The 11,136-nt window shown below is 33.6% G+C and overlaps 1 protein-coding gene across 1 annotated transcript; it reads right to left on the bottom strand.

Moving 5' to 3' along the window:
• Window positions 1-3,895: 3,895 nt before the first annotated feature.
• Window positions 3,896-10,414, bottom strand: LOC130613010 (uncharacterized). Its single transcript, XM_057434334.1, has 14 exons — window positions 10,296-10,414; window positions 9,595-9,734; window positions 9,103-9,315; window positions 8,817-8,920; window positions 8,691-8,760; window positions 7,850-7,900; window positions 7,516-7,553; window positions 7,105-7,335; window positions 6,938-7,021; window positions 6,523-6,760; window positions 5,291-5,425; window positions 4,712-4,873; window positions 4,408-4,584; window positions 3,896-4,160 (listed from the first exon to the last, which is right to left on the bottom strand). The coding sequence occupies exons 1-14, from the start codon at window positions 10,412-10,414 to the stop codon at window positions 3,949-3,951; spliced, it is 1,974 nt and encodes a 657-aa protein (XP_057290317.1). The 3' UTR covers window positions 3,896-3,948.
• Between the last annotated feature and the right edge of the window lie 722 nt (window positions 10,415-11,136).

The following is an 11,136-nucleotide window of genomic DNA, read 5'->3' as shown; positions in this document are numbered from 1 at the left end:
AGAAAAAAACCCAGAAGTATGTGCACATCATTTGCTTTTTATGTTTTATCCTTTTCGCCAGGAAGCAGAATTGCTAAGCAAAAACTCAGGTACTTACTTAGAGAAATTATTGGTGTATTAGAAATTATAAATGTAAATAAAAGAATATGCGAACCATACGGTGAACTTGTTGAAGAAGCGATGATAAATTTTCACACGAATGTAAATCATCTTGATTCCTTCGCTGAACAAGAAAATGACGAAAATTACGATAGCAATAACAAAGTTAAAAATGAGACCGAAAACATCCCAGTTATTAGGAACACTTTTTCATCGGTTTGTAAACCTCGAATTTTCTATGAAATCCATAAAACGAAAATTAAATGAAATTTAATCAAGTTTTTGAAGTCGTAAATGATTAGGTTAGAACTTACACAAAAAGCTTGGCATGTAACGCACACCATAAGATTAAGCCAATTCACATCTTTCTAACAGGAAGTGCAGATTGTTGACATTCACATTTGGTAAAAAAAAATTCTGAGATGCAATGTTTGATTGAATTATTAAACAATATCAGAGTAGGTAAATTAGAAACGCGACACGAAGATTTACTGAAATCTAAATTTATTTTGCAAAATGACCCGAACAACCCCAAAGATGAGATTCATATCTGTGCTGAAAACCAACCTGCCTCTAAACACAACAAAAATATGCTAAACAGTATAGTATCGGATGAAATAAATATAGAGGCCATTGACAAAATTCCAGAAAATGTTCCTGTGTCAATGGTGCAAAAACTCTATAGCCGCACTCAAATGGAGACAGGTGGACTAGCTCAAAACCTTCTTTTAAAACTCAACGCGAAAGTCATGTTGACATCAAATATCGATATATCTGATAAACTTATTAACGGACAGATTGGGACTGTTCATCTCATAAAAACCGATGGATTAGGGTTAAAAATGGCAGACGAAAACACAGGAGTTAAAGCTATGAGAACAGTCCATATGCTATGCAAGAAAAAGTTATTCCAATAAGCAGGATAGAAAAGGAAATCAAACTTAACAAACAGAATCTAACTTCACCTACTATGAAATGAATGCATTTCCCACTAATGCTGTCATGGGCTTGTACTGTTCACAAGGTTTAAGGAAAAACATTTGATAAAATTGATGTTTCTTTTGATTTAATAAAGCAACGAGCCTTTCACTCAGGACAAATCTATGTCGCATTAAATCGAGTCACAAGCTTAGGGTTTATACCTAACGGGGACATTTTCCAGATCAGTTTTTAAATCAGACACACGAGCAACCGAGCAATACAATTATATGCAAGCACATCAAAAGATACAGGCGTAATTAGTGAAAATTTTATCATAGTAACTTTGCTTAATACAAGGTCCTACAACAAACATAAAAATGATATTAAGTCCGACAGCGTTCTCATGGAAAGTGATTTATTATGCCTAAAAGAAACTCAGATATCATTTAATTCATACTGCGACACAAAACTAAATTACTTTACTTTAATTCCAAACAACAATGTGGATAGGTTTTCTAGTCTTTTAGTTGGTCATAATAAAAATAGAATTATTTAATATTGTAAAAATTGCAGATGTAATAATTCTTTAAAATGACGAAGAAAACCTTTCAAAAGAATCCTGTTAGTTTTCTACTTCTATATTGTAAAAATTCTCTTAATCGAGAGGAGTCATTATACCTTATTCAACATTTTTTGGGAAACGAAATGTTATACTCGGAGATTTTAATGTAAATACATTTAGTGACGAAAGCTATTTCCTTGATTTTCTCACTGAATATAAACAAGCTGTCACCTCCCCAACTTTTATATCCGGTTCACTTATTGACCACATCAATAATGTCCATGAGAATATCCTCAACACCTTTGAAGTCGATGCGCTCGTCAAAAATGTCTATTTTAGTGATCATGATGCAGTCAGGCTTAAACTTTCTCTAACATGATCAATCTTTAAATCAATTTCGTCCCCAGAGTGAAAGATATTTACGCTGGCTTTACCTTTTTGTTTTCTTTTTGTTTTTAAACTTGTCAAACTTTTGTTGCAGATAATATGCAGCGGATTTTTTTTCTCTGAGGATAGTCTCGCACTATATACTTATTATCTATGCTGAAGGCGGAAATCTTCAAGCCGTCGAGCTTCTTGTTTACTATAGAACACACTTCTTAAGTAAAATTCAACCAAACCAAATGAATGCACAACTTTTATCAAGACAAGAACTTCTAAACTGTCTAACCAGCTAAAATTTTGGAAAAAAGACCTGAATATAGTTATTGAAATCCACAAAACTAAAAACATTAAAAGCTAGCTAGCTCAGAGTGTCGGCTAGCTAGCTAGCTCAACTAATGTTTGCCGCAAAATTTTTTTATATTTTTTTATCGCCTTAACGTTAACAAAATCACAGAATCACTATGATGACCAACTCTATTTGTCTGAAGAAAAACATATTGTTCCTTTCACTTGTTTTGGTTTCTTCACCAATTGTTCACCTGCTAAAAATACTAGTTTAATTTTGACATCACGTGGCCTTTGCTATCTTCACACGACATATCTTTAAGAAAAATCTGAGTTATTAGGAGAAATGTTAATAATCACGTGTACGGGCCTGCATATTCGTATCGCCGTCCTGAACTTCAAAAGGATACAAGATGCCGAGATTAGCCTAAACATGATTCTTTGAAGCCGAACTGAGCTAAAAATTCTAACTAATTTAGCTATGCTGAATAGAAAGATAAAAAAACTATGCTGAATAGAAAGATAAAAAAACAAGCAAGCAAACAAAAAACGTGAAACAAAAGTCCCAAAATCTTCTTTTTTATTGAAACAGCCTAAATGAAATTTTATTTCTTCTTCAAAATGAAACTATTGCGCATGCGTATAAAGCTATTGCGTATATTTAAGTCCTTGTGCATTTGCACAAAGTTATTACGCATATGCAGTTCACACAATCTTGATTTGAAAAACTGCATGTAAACACAACGAAATTTCATTGCGGTTTGAAAACGTATTTCGGGTCCATGTGTGGGCTGCTTAACCCTGTTCCGTTCGGGGTTATTCGAACATATTATGACCGGGGGAGGAGTGTCTATAACGTTGAGAGGCTTTTCCAAATTGAAATAAACTTGACGCATTTATAACACAACAAGAAAGAAAAGTTATACTTATGTCAGCACTTTCTCTGAGACCTTATCGAAAGCTGAAATATGTCCACAATACCTTTATCTGCTCAAAAGTCAATTACTTTAATTCTAGAGCTAACTTTAACATTCTGTTTAAAAAGTTTCTGATTGCTAAACTAGTGCGGGGACACACCGGTGCAGCCGCCAGTGAACTTTTCCTTTGTTTAAATAGAATGAGGAAATAACAACCTACGTGCTTGGACACGACCCACTGTGTTACTTTTGGCAATACATGCTAGTCACCACCGTCGAAAAATCACCTCCAAGTAGCGACTGATGGAGATAGTTTTACACATACAGCCAGATAAAAGATAGACAATCTGTATATACAGGAATTAGGATGTTATTATCTGTATACCATTTCAGAAATGTGCGGTCTGGTAGTTTCTACAGTTACTACTTTCATCACGGAAATTTGCAATGCAATTGTAGAATGCAATTGTAAAAGATTTATGGGATGATTTTGTTGCTTGTTTTTTCTCAAAACTAAAAACGTTTATGCGAATCGTTTATCTGAATTTGGATCGACATGTTGAAGAGAAGGAATCCCCTCCTCCCTCCCCCTGGACCGAATAGGGTTAAGAAATCGGGGAGTAATGCGGAAGTGGAAAGGATAGGGAGTCAAAACATCGAATCCTAGGCTCATTAAGTATCCGTTACTTTCTTACGAGAAAGGAGTAGAAAAAAGAACGTAACCGTATTGTATTGCTATATATGCATGTTATTACGTTAACATGAGAGTTACAAAGTTTTTTAGTCTGATGTGCCTGTCACTCCGTCAGTAAGGATTTTTACAATGCCACCATGAACTTCAATAATGATTTTCCTTGCTCCATCAATAACAACTGTCTTCACCTTAGTCAAAGCATCCTTAATTTTTGGTTTATACTCCTCAATTGCTTTCTTCGTTGCATCCGTGATCTTATCTCCCAGATCTTTCATTGCTTTTTGAACCTTGCTCCAGGCTAAAAATAAATTACATATATCAGCATCAGGAAAATCAATTTTAGATTTCCGATACAGGTGCATATACGTATCCTCAAAGTTAACAGAATACAGAGGCAGCTCTTTCCTTAAATATGTTAAAGAGTCAAAATAGATATTGAAGAGTATTATTATAGAATTGTTAATGTTCCTTTCAAGAGAAAAAAAATAGGTAGCTAAACTGTAGATTCTTTTAAAGATTGTCGCTAGATAGTGCAATACACTTACTATCTGAAATCCCACGTTTCACAATTGGTGTGTCTTTGTCAATCTCTTCGAACATCTCAAACAGATGCACTTCAGACACAGCAATAGCTGACTGTGCTTTAGTGATTGCATCAGAAGCAACTTTCCCAGTTACTTTGGCAATGACTGCATCGATCTTTGCCTTGATAGCCAGACATCCTAAAGTGAAAGCAAAATTACATATTCTTATATTCCATGTAAAAAACTTAAGATTTTCGAAAGTCCTGTTACTGTATTTGTTCATTTTTAAAATTCTGATTTTTGATAATATATTAGAAATACTTACTATCTCCAAGACCAAACGCTGTCAAGATGCTGCAGAGTTTTGTTGAGAGCTGATCCAAGCGTCCATTGAATCTGTCCACAGCTTTTAAGATTAAAGTTCTTGTGATAAAGCTGACTCCACTTAAAGCATTTTTTAAAGCTTCTTTGACTTTCGCAATCTTATCTTAAAACATAAAATCAAACACCATCTTTAATTTGTCACAGCATCGGAGAATGCGCGCGAAATGAACAAAAAAGTCATAACATTGAAATATTTGCAAGAAGGGAAGGGATGCTTCTGAAAACTTTTAAAGTTGATGTTGTTTTGATTTGTTTTGATTAGTGCAGAATGAAAAATACGCAAAAATTAAAGGGTTATAAAATCCCCTGATCTCTTTTTAAAGGATAAACAAAAATCCATATCACATGTTGAGAGCAAATTTAAATTATAATTTTGTTTCGAAAATATTAACCAAAGCCAAATTAATGAAAATGTATTCTTACAAAGGCATAATTGGCGCATGATTGGTATTTCAGTGCAAAGCATAAAAAGTCTGACGCTTAATGTAAGAAATAGTAATGTTGAGATGAGAACACTCACCGACGATGAGATAAGCGTTACTGCTGGTTGAAAGAATTTTCTTCATGGCTTCATCAATAACCTTGCTGAATATTTCAAATTCCTTATCACCAATCATTCCGACCGTGGACAACGTCTTTAACCATTTCAACATACCTACATCAGATAATAATGTCATTGTGTTTCATATAATCTCCGCTGATTTAGGTAATTTTCGTCGAGTTTGCGAATTTATCCAAAACATTTTCTGCCCAATAATCCCTGAAAATTCCTGGATTTTTCGAAAGTGATAAAAATAAAAGTCAACCGCTGTGATATAAGCATTATGTTAATAAGTAGGCTTTAAATGAAATCAAATCGAAATATTATCAGTAAAGATATAAAAAAAATTAAAGTGTCTTAAAATAGTTTATTAAGTGGGAAAAAAAAATCATCGTGAAATATTTCAACATGGCTGACTCGCAAAAATTAATCTTCTTGTACACCATTTTTTAGAAAAAAATAGTTTACGCAAAAATTAATTGCCTTACAGGGGCTACAAAGCGGTTCAAATAAGCTCCCCGACATGGAAAACTCTCCATCCTCGTAAATTCTGAATAATAGTGTCAAATAAATAGACCACTGGAAAGATCAAGTATTGTACATACAAATTGGTAATGAATAATTTCTTTTTTTTATGATAAGTTTGATATTTTTATTGTTATTTTCTAATTAAAAGAAATATTTTTTTTAGTATTTTTTTGGCGCTAAAATGAGCTAAATATATTAAATATCAGTATTTCGAAAGTTTGTTTTGACAAGGAAAACACAAGAAGACAACATGGGGGGCAATATTTGTTAAAAAATGCTATTCGACTAGCTAAAAGATTTAAAAGTGATGTTGTTGCTTTGACTGGCTTTATGTGCAAGAAGCTTGTTATATGCAAAATTTAGAAGAATATAGCTAACTAGCTAGTTCAAAAAAAGTTTCAAGTTTATTTTATTAGAAAGCTTGATTTAATAGCAAGATAAGTGCTTATCGAATAAATTATGGATGTCCAATATATGTATGGAACGTTTCTGTCATTTTTACTTATATTTGGATGTCAATGTGATATTTAAGATGATTTTAAACGTTACTTTTCGTGTAAGTCACTAAATTCAAAAATCAATAACTCGTTTTGAAGTCCCCCTTAAGATATCCAATTTAAACTTGTTCTTACAAAGCCGAATTTATAGGTGTCAAAATAGCTAGAAAAGATATCAAATTTTACCGTCCATCACAGCTTTCACTTCTTCTGTTGTCATGTTGGAAGAAATACGAATTACAGAGTGCTTTCCTAAGCGGATCACTTGATCTTTCATGTTGGTATTTTTCAACGATGGCAAAAAGGCTTGAAATAAAATTTCAGTATCGTGAGCAATCTCGCTAACAGCATCTGCCATGGCCATGTTGGTTATTTGAACTGCATCAGTAAGTGATTTGCTAGCTTTCTGGTATTTACCGCATACCTTTAAACAAGAAAAACAACAAACTTAATCAATTTAGCGTTTTACTGAAAGATCTTGCTCTACTAGGTAGTGATCCTATGGATTCCTCGTAAATGAATTGCTTGCATTTGAATCGGCTTGACTCTAAAAGATTACAGAATTATATTTCTGTATCATGCTTAACTGAACATCACTTACCCGTCCAGAAAACATAGCATCGCATTGAAATGCATATCCTTGCGAAATTACACCAAGAAGGAGTATACATACAAGAGACTTCATCTAAAATATAATTAAACGTCTCATTAGTATTAGCAGTATTTTTACAATGATTTTCAGAAGGAAAGGTGACAATTGCTACTTACATTGTACTTTGTTGATGAACTAAGTGTGTATACTGTCAAAGATCTCACAAGAAATGAAATCCAATATGTCATCAGCGATATTTTAAATGCAAAGATAAAACACCACGTAGGCTTGGTTTGTTGATACAGTTGGTTGAGATCTTGAACGTCTCGAAAGCTGAACGGCTGTTTAAGCAACACATAAGGAGTAGAAGTGGCTTGGTCTTTTGAAATAGTCCACTTTGCTTCCGTCTAATAGGTCGAGTATTTAACTCAAAGTGAAAAAGTACCATTTAATATATATGCACAATTGATTTTTTGGATATTCTTCGAAATGGACAACATTAAAATAGCTAAAGTTCGCTACTTTTTTGATAAAAAATTTAAATCAGACAAACTGGGTATAAGAAGCCCTCCCATGGTGCGAATTACTGAACAACCCACATTACATGTAGGGACAGACTCACGCCCTGTTTGCAAATACTTTGTTCAAGATTGTAGCATAGTGAAATTAATAATTCTCTTTAAACTGGAAACGACACCATCAAGTCTTTAATTAGCGTGTTTCTCTAACAAGTATTTTATTTGACTTAACATATTGCAACAAAAAACAACCATCTACTATTTTGATAATATGCCAAGTTGACTTCACCGTCGTTTTACTAAAGTCATGGATGTCTATGCTTGTGAATATGCTAATAAAGACCCTGGGCGTTAAATTAAAGGCTTGGGATATTGCTGATGTTCGGACACGCCCTCTTCATACCAGCTGTGTATACGCTCATTGTTTTTTTTATTGTGCGTGAAAGTTTAGTAACTAATGTTTAAGATTTATAGTTGAAGAATTATTAACATTTTCTGTGAACGCGTGAGTGACGAATTATCGAGCATTACAAGATGCGTAAAACCGATAAAAAAGCTCGTATTATGTTTTTTGTTTTAGAGCTAAGGCTTCCGTCAAATTATGTTTTATACCGTTTAAGACGTTTTTTTTAGAACTCTAAAAAGCAGGGGGGGGGGGGGGGGCTATAACTTTAAAGCATGGGTACTGATCAAAGAAACACATTTTTCTCCGGGATAAAGTCTTTGAATGGAAATCTTGCAATTTCACTTCGGTCAATTTAATAAAATATTGGAGTTAGTTTTACTTTGCCAAGAGTGGTGAAATCTCTTGTGATAAAAGCCAGTTTAAGTAAACTTCAGACCCGACTTGATTTCCGCTCGCCAAATTCTTGACTTTTTGATTGCTTGAAGCATATAAAGATGCATTTACTTGGAATGTTTTTCATCTTGTATACTCTTGGAAGATTAAATTAAATTCTTGATTATATAAAGTCATAAAAATAATTTAATACTAATAAAATCGACATCATTCTTCGGGGCTCACAAAGTCTACCATTTATGCAATAAGAAAAGACGATTAAATGTGAAATTTCTTTTAAATGTCATTCGATGCTACGTTGAAAGGTTATTGCAAATACCAGCGAATATTATCAGCAGTGCAGAAGTTTTGTGTTTTTGTCAAAAACCAGTCCCGAATTTGTTGATGTACCGCTGCTATTTCTCAACTTTTTTGAAAAAAATAAATGTGATTTTGAAATCCTTACTTGAAACCTGATAAAATGTGAAATCTTGAGATTCATACAACAAACCATAGTCACAAGAAACAGAGATAGTCTGGAGATACATGTAAAGTTCTTTAAAACTCTTCACAACCCACCACGATTACGAACATCAACAAGTTTATGTTTTTTCAAACTTGCTGTCCTTCTGGTAACTTGCCAGTTAACAATATTTCCAGGCCTTGTTGATGGTAAAGGCTGGATTGACTGTTTGACTTTGAAGAACGTATACAGCGATAAAACGTACTAACTACATACCCACTCAGGTAACCAATGATACTTATTTTTTTATTAGAAAACTCTACACTATGATCTTTTAGTTTTACAACATCATTTCTTCATTTTAGCACCTGATAAATGACATGTTTAGCTAGTTCAAAGCCAAGCAGCAACCTACAATTTCTATTAAGATTTTCACCAAAAAGATTACTTGATTCTGATATCACCTTGTAAAATAAGGAATAAAACTTTTCAGCATCACCACGAAAACACTGGATGACATCTCGAATAATTGCATAAGCTGGCAAATCATTATTTAAGGTACCAATTGTGAAAGACTGAAATTCACTCATAATTGATTGTGGGTAACATTCAGCCTTTCTATATACTTCTTAATGTAAAGGGAAAGAAAAAGAAAAGGAAGAAGAGCTTAACCCTATTCGGTCCATAATAACTCCTTAACGCTACGTTGTATGACTATGATACTTAATGAGTTTCAGTATTTATTTATTAGACACCTGCATGCCAAATTTTTGGTCCCATGCCTCTCAGAGGCTTTGATGTTGGCTATTACTCGAAACTACCCCTAAAAATCTCTATGAAACCTTCATAACTGGGAAAATATAATAAATAACCTCTGCTAGGATTATCCTTAGAACTTGAAACTTACGACACAACTTTGTTTTATCATGAAGGGTTATTCTCCATGTTTTGAACATATGATTAATTTGATTCCCGTTTTTTTCGGATTTTACCCAAAAATCGGAAAAAACTGGATTTCGGGCAATTTTCGGCAACTTTTCATACGATCTATGTAAAAACCAGAACATATGTTAAATAAACTTTATTTAGCTTCCAGATACTTTAAACAGAATGCATAAATGGAAATAACTAGTTAAAAAAAGTTAAGTGCAGCTACAAAAATAACGAGGTTTGGGCTAGAGATGAATGACATAGAAAACAACGGGAAGGAAATGTGAATGTTGACATAAAGAGGTTATAGAACATATAGGGAAGTGTGAGAAAGTGTGGTAGAAAAAATGAAGAGCAAGATAAGAATGAAGCAAGTAAAAAGTGATACAATAGAACACCTGGAGAGAGCGCAAAAATGGACACTTGGTGAAAAGAAATACCAACAGTTAAAAGAATGGAGTAAACGAATAAGGAAAAAAATTGAATAGGAAAAAAGAAAAAAAACAAAAAGAAAAAAGGAAACAAGTCAAACAAGTCAAACAAGTCAAACAAGTCAAACAAGTCAAACAAGTCAAACAAGGCACCAAATTGCTTGGAATAAAGTAGACTGGTGCTTGTTGGCAACAACAAAGAGGACGAGAACAAGATCAAAGATTAAAGATTAAAAGGGGATGGAGCCTTTCTTCTGCCGTTTCTTCTTTTTTCTCTTTGCTCCCAGGTGCCAGTACTTGCTCTGAGTGTTGGTATGTCGTGAAGGCCCTCTTTTTGTGAGGCAAATTTTTTGTCAGTGTTGACATGAAAAACCGGTGTGAGCTGCTGTATGCATAGTGTCGATGTCGTTAGTCACTTCATCGCTAATTTCTGGCTCAGTTTCTGTAATATCTTCGTCAATCAACCGCAAAATCAAATCAAAGCCGTCTCCTGATAGGTAATCTTCCTATCTGTCAGCCATTTTATTTTGATTTGATGCTCTCATGCTTCAGCCACCTGCAGTCGGACAAGTTCATAAAAAAATCGGCTATTTCGGGTCGATTCATTATATTATCTCTGTTTCTTATCACTATGAGCAAACAAAAAAACTTGTTAATACAGTTTTTTTTTAATTCTGTGCTAATTGACCTCTGCTTGAAACCGAGGCTTGTTAGTAAAAGTCAAAAATTAAGAAGACTTTGACCGTAATTAATTAATTCATTCAATAATGCTGAATATAATCTTAAAGTTAAAACATCAATATTATAAAATTATAAAAAACGTGTAATCAGGAAATATCTGAGCTGTAACTAAATTTTTCTTTCCAAAATAATTTAGAAACATTAAAGGTATACTAGAAAAGTTCGCAATGGAAGTCAATCTTTCCCAATTTCTTCATTATTACTAAATATTTCCTCTGTTTTATAGACTATTTAACAACGAAAACAGGGGAATGGACAACCAACCCTACCCGTCCGAACTCATCAGGCGATTTTAAAGATTCCGCCTCGTGTGGCAACGGCGGAAATAAAAAAGGACGCGAAGGTCA

The sequence above is a fragment of the Hydractinia symbiolongicarpus genome, chromosome 10 (genome assembly GCF_029227915.1).
Source record: "Hydractinia symbiolongicarpus strain clone_291-10 chromosome 10, HSymV2.1, whole genome shotgun sequence".
NCBI classification, from domain to species: Eukaryota; Metazoa; Cnidaria; class Hydrozoa; order Anthoathecata; family Hydractiniidae; genus Hydractinia; species Hydractinia symbiolongicarpus.
Note: the sequence above shows the minus strand (reverse complement) of the source record. Positions and strands in the feature narration are given on the sequence as shown.